This window comes from Pestalotiopsis fici (genome assembly GCF_000516985.1).
Source record: "Pestalotiopsis fici W106-1 unplaced genomic scaffold PFICI_Scf_2, whole genome shotgun sequence".
NCBI lineage: Eukaryota > Fungi > Ascomycota > Sordariomycetes > Amphisphaeriales > Sporocadaceae > Pestalotiopsis > Pestalotiopsis fici.
In genome coordinates, this window is record NW_006917092.1 from 2,752,586 (window position 1) to 2,771,901 (window position 19,316).

The 19,316-nt window shown below is 51.2% G+C and overlaps 6 protein-coding genes across 6 annotated transcripts; 2 read left to right on the forward strand and 4 right to left on the reverse strand.

Annotated features, from left to right (window-relative positions):
- Positions 1-886: 886 nt before the first annotated feature.
- On the reverse strand, positions 887-1,705 carry PFICI_03029 (uncharacterized protein; the record flags this gene model as incomplete). The annotated part of the gene is made up of 2 exons (XM_007831610.1): positions 887-1,426; positions 1,502-1,705. 2 exons carry the CDS (start codon positions 1,703-1,705, stop codon positions 887-889), a joined length of 744 nt encoding a protein of 247 aa, XP_007829801.1.
- A 472-nt stretch (positions 1,706-2,177) lies between these two features.
- PFICI_03030 (uncharacterized protein) lies at positions 2,178-3,957 on the forward strand (the record flags this gene model as incomplete). The annotated part of the gene is made up of 2 exons (XM_007831611.1): positions 2,178-2,434; positions 2,508-3,957. 2 exons carry the CDS (start codon positions 2,178-2,180, stop codon positions 3,955-3,957), a joined length of 1,707 nt encoding a protein of 568 aa, XP_007829802.1.
- An 851-nt stretch (positions 3,958-4,808) lies between these two features.
- Positions 4,809-6,215, reverse strand: PFICI_03031 (uncharacterized protein; the record flags this gene model as incomplete). The annotated part of the gene is made up of 1 exon (XM_007831612.1): positions 4,809-6,215. The coding sequence occupies one exon, from the start codon at positions 6,213-6,215 to the stop codon at positions 4,809-4,811; it is 1,407 nt and encodes a 468-aa protein (XP_007829803.1).
- A 1,939-nt stretch (positions 6,216-8,154) lies between these two features.
- Positions 8,155-10,962, forward strand: PFICI_03032 (uncharacterized protein; the record flags this gene model as incomplete). Its single annotated transcript, XM_007831613.1, has 1 exon — positions 8,155-10,962. One exon carries the CDS (start codon positions 8,155-8,157, stop codon positions 10,960-10,962), a length of 2,808 nt encoding a protein of 935 aa, XP_007829804.1.
- A 92-nt stretch (positions 10,963-11,054) lies between these two features.
- PFICI_03033 (uncharacterized protein) lies at positions 11,055-13,087 on the reverse strand (the record flags this gene model as incomplete). The annotated part of the gene is made up of 6 exons (XM_007831614.1): positions 11,055-11,147; positions 11,224-11,330; positions 11,443-12,052; positions 12,115-12,186; positions 12,266-12,697; positions 12,863-13,087. 6 exons carry the CDS (start codon positions 13,085-13,087, stop codon positions 11,055-11,057), a joined length of 1,539 nt encoding a protein of 512 aa, XP_007829805.1.
- A 1,180-nt stretch (positions 13,088-14,267) lies between these two features.
- Positions 14,268-16,805, reverse strand: PFICI_03034 (uncharacterized protein; the record flags this gene model as incomplete). The annotated part of the gene is made up of 7 exons (XM_007831615.1): positions 14,268-14,435; positions 14,488-14,700; positions 14,753-14,986; positions 15,049-15,092; positions 15,147-16,043; positions 16,103-16,257; positions 16,315-16,805. The coding sequence occupies 7 exons, from the start codon at positions 16,803-16,805 to the stop codon at positions 14,268-14,270; spliced, it is 2,202 nt and encodes a 733-aa protein (XP_007829806.1).
- Positions 16,806-19,316: the final 2,511 nt, after the last annotated feature.

Genomic DNA, 19,316 nt, shown 5'->3' on the forward strand with positions numbered 1-19,316 from the left:
CATATGCAACATCAGATCCAATGTTTTGGTGGTGGGACGAACCGAACCCGGTTTGATGTAGGCAGGCCACCAGGCGCAGTGCAGTGCGAGCAGGGGGTCAGTCGAGGTCCGTCCGGGGGAGCATTAAACCGCTGCAGATGTACGTACACTAGTGCAGTACGTACCTATCTTTAGTATCTACCTACCTACTAGGCAATAAGCAGCACTGAGCCATGTACATCAAACACTTTGATACATTTAAATTTATATTGTTACACAATTGTTCAACACACTGAGAGAGCAACATGAAGCCACGGACAAGCTCCCATACCTATATCACCAGCCAACAACAACTGGACAACTAACAATTTACGTCTACTGTACAGCAGTATGCATCCACCGTGAACACCAAGAAAATGGCATACGGGGAGTATTGCCATTCAAATTGACGAGTCGCCTTCGAGATTGCGGGATCTTGACTGGAAGACTAAATGTGCCGCAGGTTCGATGAACTTGTCAAGAAGTACCACATCACGACATTTGTTGCCAAGTTTTGGGGCACCACGGCATAAATCGAAATGCAAGACTCCTCTACTGTGGCCACACGGCTTGCCAGTCATTACTTCATTCGAAACTACGTGCCCAAATACAATTCTAGTCATCAGAATTATATCTTTTGGGGCTGTGGCGCCAAGGCAAGATGTGATCATGTTCTACTATTACCAAGTATTCTTCATACGGTTCGTATCTGCCGTTCGCCCCTGAATCGAGTCATTAGCCAAGGACCAAGAAAGTAGGAGCCTAGCATCACGTACCTGATCTATTACGAACGACGCTGGGTATCATAAAAACCTTTCCATTTTCTCTGCTTTCCGCCGTGCCAAATGCAAGCCAGCGCCGTGTATCGTTAGGACATCTCCTTGATCAACTTGCGCACAAATTTCTTCTGCTGCTCAACGCTCAAAGCCTTTTCGTCTGTCTCCTTTACTGCCCTGCCCACCACCAGGATCGTCTTGACGCTCTCGCTGTTGACCCACATCTTGCCATTCCTGCCCACAGCAGTCTCGAATGCGAGCCCGGCAGCACCGAGCTCTTCCAACACGGCAATCTGACCCTCCTCGAGAGACTTGCGCATCAGCAGTCGCCTGGCCATGCCCAAGGAAATGTCGTACAGCATGCCACCAGTCAATGGTCCCAAGCCGTCTGCCTTGCCCGTCGTGGCCGAGACGCACTCGAGCTCCGGGTCCATGTGTCGGTTGGCCAAGCTCACCCGAGCATAGACAAGTGCACCCGAGGCAAGCTGAGGTCTCGTCTTCTTTGTTGCCATCTCAAACGCCAGATGTGGCAGGGTTGCATTAGATGTGTAGTCAGAGAGATTAACATAGTAGAGATCCGTGGCGCCCTTGTCCACCTTGCCAATGACCAAGTCACCCACAGCTGGGGTATACTGCTGTAAAGTTAGTTCTATTCGTGCAGAGTGTTTCGGTGTAAAAAAAGAAAAAGAAGAGAAAAAAAGACATACACGACCGCCACTAGACTCTACCCATATCGAGTTCTTCTTGCGATCTGTAACCAGCTGCCCGGCGATTGTGGGTACTATTTCACTGGGCGGAATATGTCTGAGTCCAGGTCCAAGTCTCAGAGGATATTTGGGGTGAGAGGGAATGAGTGAGGGGTCGACGCTGTCGCCAGGTAGAACGACGACTCTCTCGGTTGAGGTGGCCATGGTGGTTTGAGCCTTTGGTCTGCTCTTTTCAACTTTTCTCACAGCTCAGTCAGAGGTTGTAGTGCTGCGTTTGGTACAAGGGCAATATCATTCAGACAGTAGATGGATAGACTTGAAAATGTGGTTAGATGTGGCGCAGCCCCCAGATGATTTCTTGTATGTGTTGGAGGGGCAGCTGTGGCGGTGCAGCCTACTTACCTTACCTAACCTCTACTACCACCACCACCAGCCAGGGTCGGCACGGCCGTCGACTGGATGGATCCGATTTGGCGGCAACTTTTTTTCTTTGACTTGTGAAATTTTTGGGACGTCTTCATTCGTAGCCTCCAAGCACCCCCACTACCCGTCCTTCTGATAGCAGATTTCTCTACTACAGCTCGACTGTTTCTGGGCTTCTGTCAAAGACCTTTTTACTTGCTGGATTTATTTTTTCTATTTTTTTCTTCTACTTGTTACCACCAAAATAAGCAAGATGGCCGAAAAGAAGACCGGCGTTGCGCCTGACGAGCGCACCGTCATTGGACTGTCCTTTGGCAACTCTTACAGCTCCATTGCATGCACTGTTGACGACGCTGCTATTGTTATCGCCAACGAGGATGGTGACCGTCAGATCCCAACTGCCCTGTCATACGTCGATGGCGAGGAGTACAACGGAAACCAGGCCAAGGCTTTCCTGATCCGCAACCCCAAGAACTCGATCATCTCCTTCAGGGATTTCCTCGGCCAAGAGTATGTGATACCAATTCTGTAAACTTTGGGGGAATTCAGGAGAACCCTCGACTAACCACTTCAACCACTCTAGATTCAAGTCGATCGACCCCACACACTGCCACGCCGCAGCTCACGCCGAAGACAAGGACGGCAGCGTCTACTTCACCGTCCAGGACAAGGCTGAGGGTGAGCCCTCGACCATCTCGGTATCCGAGGCCGCCACTCGCTACATTCGCCGCCTCGTGCAATCTGCTTCCGACTACATTGGCAAGAAGGTCACCTCGGCCGTTCTCACAGTACCCACCAACTTCACCGAGAAGCAGCGCGAGGCCCTGATCAAGGCCGCCAACGATGCCGACTTGGAGGTTTTGCAGCTCATTGCCGAGCCCGTTTCGGCTGTCCTGGCTTATGATGCCCGGCCCGAGGCTGACATCAAGGACAAGACCATTGTTGTTGCCGACCTCGGTGGTACCCGCTCAGATGTTGCCGTGGTTGCCTCGAGAGGAGGCCTCTACACCATTCTCGCCACTGCTCACGACTACGAGTTTGCTGGTGTCCACCTGGACCAGGTCCTGATGGACCACTTTGCCAAGGAGTTCATGAAGAAGAACAAGGACGTCGACCCCCGCGAGAACGCAAGGAGCTTGGCCAAGCTCAAGGCCGAGTCCGAGGCTGCCAAGAAGGCTCTCAGCATTGGAACCAACGCGTCCTTCAGCGTGGAGAGCTTGGCTGGCGGTATCGACTTCCAGGCCACTGTCAACAGGCTGCGATACGAGACCATTGCCCGCAAGGTCTTTGAGGGCTTCAACCGCCTGGTGGAAGGCGTCATCAAGAAGGCCGGCCTTGACGTTTTGGACATTGATGAGGTCATCATGACCGGTGGCACTTCGCACACGCCCCGCGTCGCCGCCAACTTCCGCTACATCTTCCCCGAGAGCACCATCATCCAGGCTCCTTCCACCAGCCCCAGCGCCATCAACCCCTCGGAGCTGCTGGCTCGTGGTGCCGCTCTGCAGGCTTCGCTGATCCAGGAGTACGAGTCCGACGACATTGAGCAGTCCACACACCCTGCCGTCTCCACCGTGCCTCACATTGCCAATGCCATTGGTGTCATTACTGTCGGCAGCGACGGCGAGGAGTCCTTCACTCCCATTATCGCCCCCGAGACTGCTGTGCCCGCCCGCCGCACCGTCCACGTCGAGGCCCCCAAGGAGGGCGGCGACGTGCTCATCAAGATTGTCGAGGGCAACACCCACATCAAGGTCACCAAGCCCGAGCCCAAGCCCAAGGAGAATGGCAAGAAGGATGGCGACGACGATGAGGATGACAGCGACGAGGACTCCGAGGAGGAGGAAGAGGAGGAGCACCGCGAGAAGATCTGGAAGATTGGCACCACCCTCGCCGAGGCCGCCGTCAAGGGTACCAAGAAGGGTAGCAAGGTCGAGGTCACCGTACAAGTCAATGCTGACCTGGCCGTGATAGTCACCACCCGGGAAGTCGGTGGAAAGGGTGGCGTCAGAGGCACTGTCAAGGCCCCTTGAACGGAGCTGAAACTTGCTTCAACATAGAAGAGGGCTATTTGTCTCTTCCTCTCTCTTTATAATGATGACCACCAAAACCCTCCCAGAAACAAAGATCGCGGAGTACCAGATGCCCCTGATTTATTTTTCTCCCATAGGTGCGGATATGTTCGGCGAGGCGTCCTAGAAATTGCTCGGATGAAAATAGATAGATTGGATCCCTCACCCCCGGCAACACAAAAGCTTCAATGGGATCAAACATACGGATGTTATGTCGATAGAGCAATGAAGCCAGAGAAAAGAAAAAGTTACTCAGGAAATGATTTTATAAATTTGTCAAACATACCATTGACTGAAATCTAAATCTTGCAACTCAAGCAAAAATTCGAGAGACATGGGGCAACAAATAAAATGTGTCTTGGCAGTGTATCTCGACTAGTTCGAGGTATACCTGTGATGCTCCACCGTCTTGTCTTAAGCTCGCCTCATTTCTCGAAGCGCAGCCGCGTTATATATACATAAGAATGTTGATAAGAAGCCGAACATCTGTGGAGTTTGGCTAAACCCTCTACCAAAAAACAGATAAACTTTCCATCTTCCTTGCCGAAAAAAACACCCAAAGCAGCCCCGAGGCGGCCACCGAAAACCCTTTCGCTATGCGCTTTGTAAAATATATCTCTAAAAATAAATAATCCTCATGTACCAAACCAAGGCAACACAGAATGTAAATTCTAATTACATCCACGAGTCTCCCCATTTGCTTGCGTCTTCTTTTCCGCAAATCTATCCCATTATCCCAAAGTCGAAACTTTATATACTTTGTTCTTTTCATAAACAGGTTGGTTCGTTGAGATGATGCCGCTCTCTCCAATCTAAGTCGAAACGGCCGCCGTCCCCGGTAGAGCCCAGCTGACGAGGTCATCGCGGACGTCAAACTCGTTGACCTCTCTGTAACTCCTGCGTGCAAATCCATGATCTCGGCTGCTGCCACTGCCACTACCGGCGCTGCCCATACTGCCGAGTGTGGGCGTGAGTGAGGCCATGCTGGCGCTGTGGTCGAGACTCGGGCTTTCATAGGGGTCTTCGCGCAGATGGCGGTGTTGATACTGCTGGCCGTGGCTGCCTCCTTGCTGTGGCTGCTGTGGGTTGCGCGATCTAGCACGTCCGCTACTCCTGAACGTAGCGGCAAGCGATCGCTCTGAGGCGCCGCTACGAGATCTCGAGTGCCTGCCGCGACTGCGGCTGAACTGATCGCGCACCTTGAGCACGTCTGACGGCCGCAGGGTTCCGCTGTTTACTTCTTCGCTGCCCGACGATGTACTGCTTACATCCTCGCCGTTGCGGTCTCGGCTGTGATCCTTCTCACTCCTGCTACTGCTGCCAGTTTGGTCCTTCCAGCCGCTGCCGCCCGAAAAAATGTCTTCGATACACTCATCAGCGGCGAGCTCGCCAGGCTGACTATTCCAGGACGCCGCGAGCGCGCGGCGGTACATGTCTTGCAACTCGCTCGCGTCACGCGACTTATTCTGGGTTGTTGTGGTGGGCGCAGTGCCCAGAGGTGATTCGTCGACGGGCTCAACTGTCTCGCCGGCCATAATGCCTGCGATGCCGCCAAACATGGGTGCCGTCTTGAGCGGAGGTGCAACGTAGTTCCGATCACCGTCGATCTGAACCATGAGAATGCCGAGCTTGAGCGTACTATTGATTTTGCTCTCCTGCATAAGGTACCGGCGTACAATGCCCTCGTCGGCCGTCTCGTGCTCCTGCTCCTCTGCGATCGGTGCCGTCCCAGCGCTGGCGGTGCTCAGACGTCGTTTGCCCTGGAGCGCTGGCCCAAGTATATCCCTGCGCGCGTACTCCAGACTGCTTCCTGACCGACTGCTCACGCTCTTCCGGGGAAAGTTTTCACTTTCTTCCACGTATTCGCTCAAGTTCAGTCTGACAACACCGAGTGTAATCCTGTCGTCCCTCCCGCCCGAGGCTGAAAACTCCTGCACCACCTCAAACTCGATGGGACATTCCGACAACTGATTGTTCCGGTCTATGGTGATGCGCAGAGGCACGACTTTGTTGTAGTCATAGGTTACGCGATGGTTGATACTGTCGATGGGACACTTGTTGGTCCGACCGCGGTGGTCGCCATGCATGGAGTGTGGAAGATGCCATTTGATCTGCGAGGTGCCGCTGACGAGCGGGACGTTGTTGAGATCGTATATGGTCAGATGAAGGTCGAATTTAGGCTTTCGCGCCTTATTTACTATGGGTAGGAGAGAAGGCATGTTAGCGACTGGCGGCTTCTGGTGTGATCGACATGCATGCTATCGCACAGAAGTCGTTGTTCGCTTTTGCATGAGAGGTGTCGGGCGATGACGACAATGTCCAGGTTTCAGTTGCAAGGATGCGGCGACGGCGCAAAAAGACGAGATCATGCGCATGTTTGGGGGGTCTTGGGAAGAGAGTGAAATTTAAAGGCAGTTGACAAGAGATGATTATGAAGCAGACACAGAGCAAGAAGTAAAAGCTTCCCACGAGGGTTTGAAACAATGTCTTGAATCTTGCCGGAGCCTCGTACTGTATCCGTTTCCGTCAAAGCACGGAATGCTTATCTGGCCAGGACCTGAATCTGGAATGCGGCTGACATGGGTGGGAGAGAGAGGGAAAGTACGGACGAAGCTGAAGCAGCGACTTGTCTTAATGCTGCCGCAGCATGAATTTGGGGAAACCAAAACAGCGGGAAAGGATCTACTGTTGTATTGGATGGATGACAGGCAGGGTGGGATGGGGAAGGAACGGGTAAATAACACAGTAGATAAGATAGACTCCAAAAGAAAAGGGAAAAAAACACAAAGAGGCGGCTTACTCAAAGATGCCATGGTCTCACTATAGTAACCTTATCCAACCCAGTTGAGCTTACGTCGGCAGATGAGTCGCAAATAGTCGTAGGTCGAACATGCGTTCGCTCGGGAGACGGGGGCTACCGAACCGGGTAAGGATGGGACGCGGCCGGCGCATGCAGTCATAATTCTGCGCGAAACGAGCGACAATGAAAGGGCGAGCGTACCAAGTGGCTGGGTAGGTAGGTACTGTGTAGGTATGTAGAGAGGTAGGCTGAGCGAGTCGAGTTGGGCGAGCTTTCTCTCCCCTTCTCTCTCTCTCTCTCTTTTTCCACCCCCGTTAACGAGCCAGTCTTAAAGTTAGTTCGCGGCTTCGGGTCTCGTTATACGTATGTCTTTCCAGAAATAGTCTCTCGTGTTGACCAAGCAAGTGTCCGGATGGTCCGGAAAGCGAAAGCGAATAATTGAATGGGTTCGGCGCGCAACCTGATTCGGAAGAGCAGGACTGGGAATCGATGTGATAGAAGAAGTGCGAGTCACCTAGTGTACACATACGACGACAAGCAATGACATGGGGAATTCTAGTTTAGAAAATGCGTATTGAGAAAGGGGATCGACCCAACCCAATCCAATCCCAGGAACCCAGTCGGTTTGTGTCCAAGTACTAAAACCGGCCTGGCTAGCACAGGTAAGAATCAGAAAATGTTCTAGCCGCGTGTAGAACTTTGGAGACCCGTCGAAATGACATGCAGCAGAAGGAGTCGAGCAAAAAACAAGGATTCGAGATTCCGTCAATCTTCTTTTTTCCCACCAACGTCCAGTGCGTCATGGTCGCGACTGGGCAACTGGCGCAGCAGCTTGGAATTGGCCGACCCAGTATTTCAGGTCGATTCGAGGATCCATTTTCTCCATCGGATATTTTGTTAGGGGTCTGGGGAGGGGCCACTCGTAAATTCGTAATTAATGTGGCTGCTCATCGCATTCAAAACCAACCGCTAGCTTAACAGCCTACAGGTGTGGCCGTGCGACTTTTAGTGCATTTTCACTGGGGAAGTCTGTGCTACTATGTAAGTTTAGCTGCACATCACAAAATTATGGGTACCATTGGCCGCAGCTTGGGAAAATTTCCAGCTTGCGCCGACCCGGTCTAGTGCTACTACGCGATCCGCCAATCTATCAAAAAAGTGCATCCATCGATTTTTTTGGTCATCAGCCTCGCTGCAGATGCTCATTTAGGCTGACTCAGATCTTGGAGTTGTCCAAGTCTAGCTGCGAAGGGGGATATCACAATTCAGAAGAGTTCGGCAGATGGACCCTTCCGTGTGAGCCCGGCAATTTGCTCGACATCAAAGGTTGTCCGTGTGCAGTCGAGGTAGAGTTGACCATGGCCCCCCAGCAAGGCCGTCAGCCTGGTGACAAGCTAAAGAAACGACCGGCTGAGGCTTCATTGACATCTTCTTCTGTCAAGAAACCCAAGACAGACGCCAGCGGGAGACAACAAGGCAACGCAAATGCAGGGCAGCAAAATGGACGGAGTGAGATGAAGCACAGCAAGACCCAAAATGGGCCATCGAACACGAAAGACGTCAGAAGGCCGGCTCCGAATTTTAGGGATGTCAGAGCTATTGCAGCCCAGCCTGCAGACGCTGCCCTCAAGGATGGCGAGCTGGATGTTCAGGCCTTTCTCAACGCTCGAGGCTTCGAGATCAAGGCTTTGGACGAAAGTATGAGGCGCACCCAAGTCTCTCAGACTAGCCGGGCTTTTCAAAAGGTGCCCTTTACCATGAGACGGAGAGCTGCCGCTCACAACCACAAGAAGGTCCCGAAGCGATTGTACAGGAGGGCCAAGAGGGAAATGGAGTTGGACAACACCCCTACTGTGAACTCCAAGACAAGAAAGCCAAAGTCTAATCGTGCTCGCTTACGAGCAGAAACAGCCCTTCGGCTAGGAAAATTGGCCGAGAGAAAAAGACGACAGAAGCTCCGCAAAAAGGGAAAGGACGGTAAACTTGACCCGGTCACTGTGCAGACGAGAGTCGCTCGTCCAAAATTAAGGAGGAATACTCTCAACGAGCCTCCTGTCATGGCCAAGAAATTCAGAAAAAGACAACTGAACAAGACCTGGCTGCCAACTCACCTCTGGCATACCAAGAGGGCAACAATGACTCCGCCAAAAGATCCTCTCTGGAGATTTGCAATCCCCCTCACACCAACTCAAAAATGTTACCGACCAACACATCGCGCACTCCGCGAGAAGGGAGCCATGGCCTGGGACATGAGTTATATGAGTACCATTGGCTTGTCTGGAGCTGAGAGAAGTGTAACTCAGGTTCTCAAATCACTTGGCTTAACTGCGGAAAGTCTTTGGGATGAAAGCGGTGCGAGATGGAGATCCGGCGCTGTGCATTGGAATGGAACCTTGACGAGAATGAAGGAAACTTCTCCGAGATCTATCGGACCAGCCACAGTCATCTGGGATCCCAAGGTGCAAGAGGAAGACGTCGAAATGACCTCGGAAAGCAAACCAGAAAGCAAGGTTGTGCGACGCATATTCATCCGGCTTCATCCCTCGGCATTTCTCGAGACATTCAATGAACTCCTTCGGCTGGCAAAGGGCCTAACACCACGTCCCTATATCGAAGACTTGCGTTATGAGATTGGAAGCATCGAGGTATCTGGTCCCGACTCTACAGAGGCGTTGCTGGGTGTCCTCTCTCCATATCCTTCAAAAGCAGAGGCCACTCAAGAACCACATGCAGCAAAATGGCAAAATTTACTGGGCGTTAGTCCTTCTGTTCTCCCAGTTGGGTCACTACTTGCTTTTTCAGTAATGGATCCTCGTTTACGATACCCCCCAAGACGGGTACAAAATCCGAGTTCTGCCACCCAGTTGCATCACACAAGCACAGCGTGGCATCGAGAGTTGACGCCCAAACCTATTGCTCTATTTGACCGTGATATTCGCTTCAAGGCCTGCCAACTTCCGTCCCAAAAAGCACTCAATCGTCGAAAGGGTAAGAATGCGCCAGGCTCTTTCCTCAAGCCAACGCAAGCTGACCCGGAAATCCCTGTCGTTTTACTGGCCTCAAGACAAGTCGAAACGCCGGGGAAGTGGACACTGCTTATGCCATGGAAATGTGTCCTTCCCACGTGGTATGCTTTGATGCACTATCCACTCTCATCGGGCGGGAACCCGTCGCTCGGCGGACTTCAAGAAATACAGCAGAGTTGCTTTGAGCAAGGGCTTCCTTGGTTTCCCGGAGATTTCCCCGCCACCGACGCCGGCCAGGCATGGGAACTCGAACAGCGAGAAGCAAGGAAGAAGGCTTGGGATCGAATGCCCAAGGGCAAGAGGGTCAATTATCAGACCTTGGATCTGGGTGCCGGTCGAAAGGGCGAAATCGGAGAAGGCTGGGCCTGTAATTTCGAATCCATGTTCGACTCGAGCCAGAAGAGCACGGCCACCGAGAAGCCGGATGTGGTCATGGCAGACCAGGACGACCAGAGTGCTGGGGGAGCCGAAATCCGCCAACCGAAAGCGGCAGATCCATCAGAGCATCCATTGTCACAAATGACTCAACTCTCCAAAGTCAAGTTCAACGCAGTGCTTGCCGGTAAAGCAGATACGCTGCCGCCCAACGCCCTGGTTACTGTGAAGCTCAAGCTGCAAGGTCGAGGCGTTCCTGGTCCTTGCGCCCGCGTGTACAGACTACCCACCAGCAAAGCCACCAGCATGGCAACACAAGCCGAAGTCCCGGCCACGGACCCGTTGGTAACTAGCAGTAACGGCCTGCCATCGAATCTTGCGGATAAATGGCTGGCGACATTACCGCAAAAGGGCAAGCAGCCCCGGGCTACGCCCAAGGTGAAACACAACTCGACGGCCAACATTGATCTTGAGCTGCGGAAGCGTCTCCTGGCGCAGGAGCTCACGGCCCCTCCGAATACCGATGGCGAAGGCATCAACGGCCATTTATTATGCCCAAACGCAGAGGACCTGATGGGATTCGTCACGACGGGCAGTTTCAGCCTGAGGGAAGGCCAAGCAGAGGCTATTGGCAGCCTGTCGGCGGAAAAGGCCCTCGAGGCGCTCAACAGGTGCAAGGGCAAGAATGATGGCACGTCTAGGCTAGTCGTCGTCCGTAACGCTGGTCAGAGTATCGGGTGGCTCGCTCGGTGGGAGCTGGTGTAAAAGCATCAATAAAATCGAAATGGCAATTAATTATGCATTCATGTATATCTACAAAGCATACGTGTCCTACGCCTCGAAATGCAAACGTGACTCTAGTCGTATAAACCCAGAATCTCCCCGACAATGCTCTTGAAAGTCTCGTTGGGGTCGAACTTTTCGCGAACAGCCTTGAAGCGTGAGAGATGCTAAAAGAAGGAGAAAACAAGACATGTCAGCAGAGCAGCTCATACTGCTATGGGGTCGGATATTGACATTGCTCACCGACGGGTCAAGGTTCTTGGTGGCATTGCCAAACACTTCACGCGTGTTCTTGGTCCAGTGCGGACGACATGGGAACTCGTTGATGAGGACATTGGCCAATCTCGGGTCTAGAGGTAGAAATGAAAAGACTTGTCAGCGACTTTGGTTTCCATCATGACAGTAGGCCAGGACACGGGAGTTGAGCACTCGAGGATCGGGGAAAAACAGAAGAGCACTTACAAAAATCAGCATTATAGGGCTCTCCATCACCAACACTGGGCTTGAAGTGGGGGAAATCAAACATGATGGCGCCCTGGGTCCAATCGGCACCATCACTGGTATTGTACGTGACCTGGCCCAAGAAGTCATAGTAGGGCTTGCCAAACTTGATATTGATGCCGGAGCGATACGTGCTCGTCATGGTGATGCCGCGCTCCGTCTTTTCGTCGTCAAAGAACTGGCGCACGCGCTTGAGCATGGCGTTGGCCTGGGTCACGGGGAAGGCGAGCTCGAGCGTCAGCCCGTGCAGGCCGTACTCCCACTCGGGCTTCTGGCCCGGGTACAGCCCGCCAATGAGCACGTCGTAGTTCCACCCGTAGACGGGCCAGAAGAGAATGGTCGCGTCCGTCTCCTTTTCGTGAAAGTTGGGCGCGCTCCAGAGCGTGAAAAAGGTCGTCTCGGCCAGCTCGTTGGACGTCTCGAGGTACTTGCCGCTGTTGAGCAGCGCAATGGCGGCGCCCGCTTCAATGTCTGTCAGCGAGAAGGTGTTCTGGAAGCCCTGCTGGTCGCTGAGCGTCGTGGGGACCTCGTCGTAGTAGCGGTGGTGGAACTTCTTCAGGTAGGGCCACCACTGTGTACGTTCTTGTTATTAGCCATTGAGTGATCGAACGAAATGTCTTTGTTCAAGCTTACCCAGAAGTTTGCAGTTGCATACGGTGCAATCATGCCATAGATATCACCATTAAGTACGTCATCCTCGTCATACTACAACCATTCCAGGTCAGTATTTCTCTTCCCTCTTCACAGGCGAAACTTTCAACTTTTCAAGCAAATATTTACTCACTATGTCCTGTTTAGCAAAGACCTTGAAGTCGGGATAAATCTTGAACTTCATCCTCGCAATGACGCCCAACAAACCCAGCGAAGTCGACGCCGCCAACCAATCATCATTACTCTCGTCGCGCTCCACCGTGACAATGTCACCATTGCCATTAATGATATCCAGCGAGAGCACGCCCGCCGCGACCATGGAGTCTTCGCGGATCGAGGAGCGGTGCGCGCCCATGGCCACGGCGCCGGCCATGGATATGTTCCAGTTGACCAGGGTGTAGCCGATGGAGGCGTTGCGCTCGTGCAGCCACTCGGCCAGCTGCAGAAACGTGACGCCTGCCTCGATCACCACGGACCCCGAGTCGGCGCCCGCTTCGAGCTGCAGGTCCGAGATGCCGTTGGTGTACTCTGTGCGAATGATGACGGTGCGCGGGTCGTCTTGACACTACAGAATGAAAACATGTGTAAGCTCTTTGCTCCTGCGATGAGATGTCCCGTCTATATCCCGTTTCGAGGTGTTACAGTTGACTCTTCCAGGACCGAATTCAACCGAGCCTCTCCGTGTATAACCATATTTGACGAAGCGAGACCACATGAACTTGGTTCTTACCATTGTATCGTACCACATGTGGCCTTTTCCGGAAGCACGAACGGGAGTACCATTTGCAGCGGCTTCCTTGACAATGCTAACCATTTCGTCGACGCTGGTAACGTTGTGTACAGAGGCGACATCGTTGCAGGCAGGGAAGCCAGGACCGTCAAAAGTATTGTAGGGTCCAGCCAAGACGCCGACGGCGCAGGCGAGCCAGAGTAACTGGCGCATGGCAGACAACATTGTCAGCCCCAGGATGTTTAGGGAATAGCAAGAAGAATAGTAAACCTCTTCGCACTCGAGACCAAGGTTGCCCCAAGACACCTCAAAGAACCAGCACTTGGCCCGCCGCCTCAAGAGACACGATCCGCCTTTTATATTTTATCGGTGCCTTGCCTACCCTGTCGCTTCGGTGCCTGACAATCCATCAATCACGAGAAGTGCCGTCGTGCCATCATCTTTGTCACCGGATTCTGTCCAGCGCGACCTTGGCCCAGCCGCGGCAAACACCTGCCTTTTGGCAGCAGATGGAAGGAAGAAGCATGTGACATGCGTGTGTGACCCTGTACCTGGATGGCTTCTCCAAGTCTACAGTTGCACTCAACAGAAAAGGCTTCCTACTGTTGGATTGTGAACTGTAGTGGACAAGGGGGTCTGTTTGGTCGCCAAATAGGGCCCCTGGTGCCATTCATACCTGACCACTCGGTTGCGAGAATGCAGCATTCTGGATCAGTCGAGGACTGCCTTTGTAAGGTCGGAAGACTTTTAAGCGCTACCATTCATGACATGAGGATCGTCTTTGCAGGGGAATCGCATCGATGCAAGAGCGGATATACGTCTTGGCATAATGCAACACCCCGCAACCTCCAGAGATGCTATGACATAGACAAAGGTCAGAATCCCTGTCATATGATACTCTTGGTCTATATCAAAAAACACCGTTTACTTGCGCACGCATGGCTTTGGACACATAAGATACAGTTTTCATCACCTTTGGTATGACTGGAGATCATTGTTCGATTAGCTCGGCTCTATTTACCTTGATCCCGACATGTCGTCTATCTTGCTGACTATATTGTACATGAAGCGCTTTGACAGTATTTCTTGTTCCCCTCACTCTGATCAAATGACAGGCATGTAGCAAATTGTTGGCCGTGAACAGCTTTCATGTTACAAGCTCGAGATCTTCGCTGACGGTGGAATCCATCGAGCTAAACGATAATGCAATAAGCATGAGCAAGTTGCCGGACTTGTCAGTGTCTCCGGCAATTCGAAAAAGAAAACGTTGTCGAAAACTGAGACAGGAAAGCATCGCCTAAAGAAAGGGGGAGAAAAACTGAACAACGGATGTTGCCTAGAAGGAAAAGCTGACAAAGACACTATCGGTGCTTGAACGTCAGACGTCGAGCTAGAATGGCAAGGTCTAGCTTTGAATATCAATGGTGACGCCGCCGTAAGCCAACTTCTCAAAGTCTAGAGGAAGCTTGCTTTTTTCCATGGTATCCTGTCGTCTTTCTTCGCTCCAGGAGTTCGACATGATGTACCGAGATGTCATGGCAAACCGAAGCTTTCCCTTGGGCTTCACTTCGTGCTAAGTCTGGTGTTAGTCTATTCACATCGATCAATGGGGTCCCTATACGTACCTCGTAGTTCTTCTGCAGCTCTGTTCCGTGCATTATGACAATATCGCCATGGTAGAGAGGAATTGAAACAACAGCAGGTTTCAAGCTTCTCAGGTTCTTTACTTCAGGGCCGACCTTGCTTTTCTTCTTTGGTCGGAAACGCATGATCGATGGAGACCCAAGCGAGAGTGTAGCAACAGTCGGTCCCAAATCCTTCTCTCCATCATCGTGATACTATCAAATGAGTTAACTACTCTGTGAGAAGAGCACCAAGTGAATTACCTACATTGATGACAGAGCTCTCAAAGTAGCCCAAGGCGAGAAGTTCGTTAAAAGGCTCGGACTTCAAAGTCATAGACGTCGAGGAGTATGTGATACCCTCTTCTTCAATCATAGACTTGGTGTCCTCTATGCTCACCCTTTGTGCCCAGCTCAGCTGGGAAACACCACGGAGGATCGGTTCTGGTGCGTCTCTGAACGCGACTGTTTTTACAGCCACACCAAACTTGTAAGGTGCCCCCTATGCTCGCATTAGTGTGAGTTACAAAGGCACAGCGGCGTTTGATAATAGGGTGTACAAACAAAATTGCTGGTGAAATGGGAGCAAAGCTCCTCGTGGCGCTTGCCTGTTGCACATTGTTAGTATAATCCCAAGCCGAATTGGGTCGTGCTATTCTCACCGGTGTGCCTGGCAGCACTGCGCTCAAGTTTGAGATCGACATTTCGATCTTGCATTGCCATGTACAAGGCGTCTGGTCCGTCCTCTTTGGCACAGATTTCTTCTGTAGCTCGAAGAACTATGGCAGTTCCACAAGTCTGGCCTGCCTCATCAGGGAAGGTGTATACCTGAGTAGCATAACCCTCAAGAAGTCGATCATAACACTTCACCAGTGAATCTGTGAATGAGCCTTGCTTGTACCTGGACTTTACCTTGCGGGTCTCCCGCGCAATTTCCTGAAGAGGATAGGGTCGCGTTTGCACCATGTGCGTAAAGTTGCAACTTTCGGTATTCTCGCACTTCCAGCCATGCCAGGAGATGCGGCGGCTGGCGCATTTGCAGAGAGGACATACCATTCCTCTCTTGAACTCAGCTTCCGTACCGAAGCTAATGCTGTTGTCGATGGTGGGGAGAGGTGGGATAAGATCCTGCCGGGTGGCCTCGGCCGGAAGAAGCGTCCGCTCATACAGAAACTCGGCACTGTACTGAATCTCATTAAAGCCCAATCGTCTCTCCTCCACTTGTCCATTTGAAACAACCTGGAAGATGAAAGCTCGAGCACACGTGTTGTGTAGACAGGCCCAGCCCTTGTCGTATATCTGCTTCGATTCTTTGCCGCAGCTGATGCATTCAAGGGATGGACATTTGTACTGACCAGCGACAACATCATGACTGGTGGACTTCGGCTTGAACCATGACGACTTATTGAATTCGACTTTTTCAAGCCTCACCATCCAAGAGGCCACAGCTACAGAAGTTTGTACCGAGTCGGGAAACTTCTCCAGCCACAGATCCGTCACCTGATACTCTCCCAAGACACAGTATTCTTCAGAGACATTGGCATGATCGTTGTTTTTCCCTGCATTGTGTTAAATTCTTTAAGCATGTGATTTCCTATAAAAGACAGTGGCCACCTACCAGCAATGACAACGACAGTTCGTCCTGGGCTCTCATCAGACGCATTTTGGTTTGGCATGGTCGCCTTCAGATACTGGTAGTTCCGAGCGCTCTCATCTTGGTCCTCGACTGAGGCCCTCTTGCCCGTTTTGTCTATGGCCACTCTTCCACCACCACTGAAGCGCCGGTCAGTTTAAAGACTCTAGAGAACTGAAAGACGACAAAAGACTCACACTGCAGTGATGATTACTGTGCCATCCATGTAGTCCCGCGGAGAACCATTCGAGTCAAGCAGAAGTCCCAATGTCACTCTGTCGATGTGGTAGTTGCCACCTTCGTGACACCTGAAGTAAGGCAGCGCATCACACAAAGCACTTCTAGTCTTGGCCCACACCGTAGGATGCTGCAAGGCCACTGGCGAGGAGTAGGCTGTGTCCTCACTATCGTCAATTGATGCGGGTGTGAAGGCATCGTCGATGGCTGGGGTGGTATTGTTCGTCGGCTGATCAGACCCATTGTCATGATTGTCTTCGAACAGCTCACAGAAATCAGTGGCATCTCCCGCGCCGCTGAGGTCAGATCTGAATGTGTCGACTGTGTTTACGGGTATCTCTGGGAAGAGTTCCTGATCCGGGCGCTTTGCCGGAAGGGAGGTATCGGGGTCATCGTCTGAGAGCTCCAGATCCGAAAGTTTGCGCTTGCGGCTGCTCTGTTCTATGTCCATGGTCACAGACAAGGGTAGTTGAAGTTGAAACGGTGAAATGATAGTTGCTGGAATGACTTGCGCAAAGTGAAATGTGAAAAGAAGAGAAAAACAGATGCGTCGTAGGTCGTGTTATATATTGTACTTGGTGATGGCTGCGTCAAATAATTGAATTAACTCGATACCCACTCAAGGTCAAAGACTAGAAAAGGAAGACGTCATTCAGCCAAGTTCGTAGGGGAGTCTGCCTGTGAAGTTGTAGAAGGAACGCGCTTAGATAGCCGGTTGTGGATGACGGAAGGACTGATGAACAATATCGATGTGTGGAGGAAGGAGAAGAAAGTTCAAGTTGTGATTTGACCAGACGAGGCAGATGATAGATGGACTCTTTGCTTCTTGACGATCGCTCTGGGTGGCATGAGCTGATGTTTGCGATGGGCAGAAGAGCTAGAAGAAGAGACAATTGCCGTGGTGAGATGACAAGACCGTGATGGTAGGCAAATGAACTTTGCAGCAGCTCAATTTGATGATAACAACTTGACGAGAGGCAGCTGTGCAAATCAGTGTTCAGGATATGTGGTGGCTGGGGCTGACTGGTCGGAGAGGAAGTTACGGAGAATTGCAGTCCTTTTGATTCTGTCCGGGACTGGTCCGGCGATTTATTTGACAAGTGGGGGAAGGAAGGAAAGTCGGAGAGATGATGACGAGGAGCAGAAAATTAGATTGGGAGGCAAGTAACGGGTTTGTTGATTCCCAGTTCAAGAGAGAAGGGTGCGCGGATCAAGTAGTTGTTGTCAAATTGGGGGAGAAAAGAAAATTGAGTATTAAGAAACGAAAGAGTTCAATTGGACCCACGTACCTAGGCAGAAACCTTGTAGTATTTACCTGCACCACACTGTGTTGATACCAGAGTAGGAAAGGTTCCAAACGGAATCAATAGTGTTGTCGTTCTTGTTATTGTACTGGATCAATTCAATCACTGGCTTTTGGTGTCTGCCGAGAGAAGTGATGGTTATATGAATGGTGAGATGGATGCTCTTGTGGTTGAGAGAGAATGTAGAGAAAAGCTGCACCTCTCAGTTGGTAGAAGGTACTTGATTCTTTTTCCGTGCCTTCCGTAAAATTTTCAAGGCACTCCGCTTGTTCCTGCCGGTAGAAAACTCCTGGGCCGTCTTGCATCTGTTATTAGTCCACTTGCAAGTAACGTGACGAGCCTGACATAAGTAGTACACATCTGCTGGAAAACTTCTAGGGCTCCCTTCCCACTGACAGACCCAAACAAAATCAGGGACTCGGTCGGTTGTCACTCATCCCCAGTAGTAGAGCCTCTTGTCAAATGACTGTCACATGCTTGTCTTCCCCAGCTACATTACGGTATGAAGCCAGAGCAGTTTGCATCTCCAAACTATTACCTAGTGACACCCTTCTTTTTGATGAAATCACAGGAATTGGAGACACTCTGTCAAAACAGAATGGCAATCGTTTCCATCCCCCCTTCAATTATTCAGGAGAAAACTGTCCATCACATGACTTGAAACTTGTCACTCCGCAAGAAATAGTTGCCGACAGACACGGATCGCGCGTGATAGGTTCGCTGATAATTACGCATAAACACTCGAGGTTTAGTTGACGACTATCGTGGACACAGTGCTACCACACCACTACTACGTCCCTCCTCCGGACAGACGGGAGCATGAAGAATCCAAAATTTTAGTATCAGTATGCCCGTGCTGCAATAAAAGTAATTGTTGAATTTCAACAACCTCAAGGCCTAGTTATCTCACCCGTAGGAGAAGCTCGGCTTTAATGAAACTGGCGAGGCCAATTCGAAGTAAGATCACAACAAAAAGAAAAAGCCAGGACAGTTATAGTAGACAGCGATAAATCTTAAGTCCTCTGCACCAATTATAGCTTGTTCGGCTTAGATATGAAACACAAATGTGTTGTGAGTGTATCATTATATAGAGTACATATAGTGATGGCGACCTTGGTACGACAATTATACTATATTCAAGGAGCTCCTCATTATGGCAACCGTTGAAACTCTTGACAAGGCACAGAGTATCATTATATCGTTCACCAGGTTGATATCGTGAGTCATAGCATGACGACGACGTAGTTTGTTGTGGGCCATTGCATGTGTGTTTGCGAAAGCTTCTGGCGGCCGCGAGTACACTATAGTTGTTAGGCCCAGGGAAGAGAGTGCCACAACCAAAATATATCATCTGGCGAGATCAAACTACATTCTTGAGAGCTTAGACCGAGGACAAAACCAGTGGCCATGTATTTATCTACCTTGTCTTGGAGAGAAACCCATCCCGTCTGGCTTGGATGCTTGGCACCTAGGATGCCGTGGCCGAAACTCATGCTTGTTCGCCGTTTTCACAATGGTGTACACATTTGCTAAAGTTGTGCAGTAATGTTTCCTAATGAGCCGCCGGTTATTGTTGAGCTCACAGGGACGAGAAAGTGTCGGCATTCTTCCGGGTGGTCGGGCACATCTAGGAACCTGGTCGTGCTGCAAAAGTTATA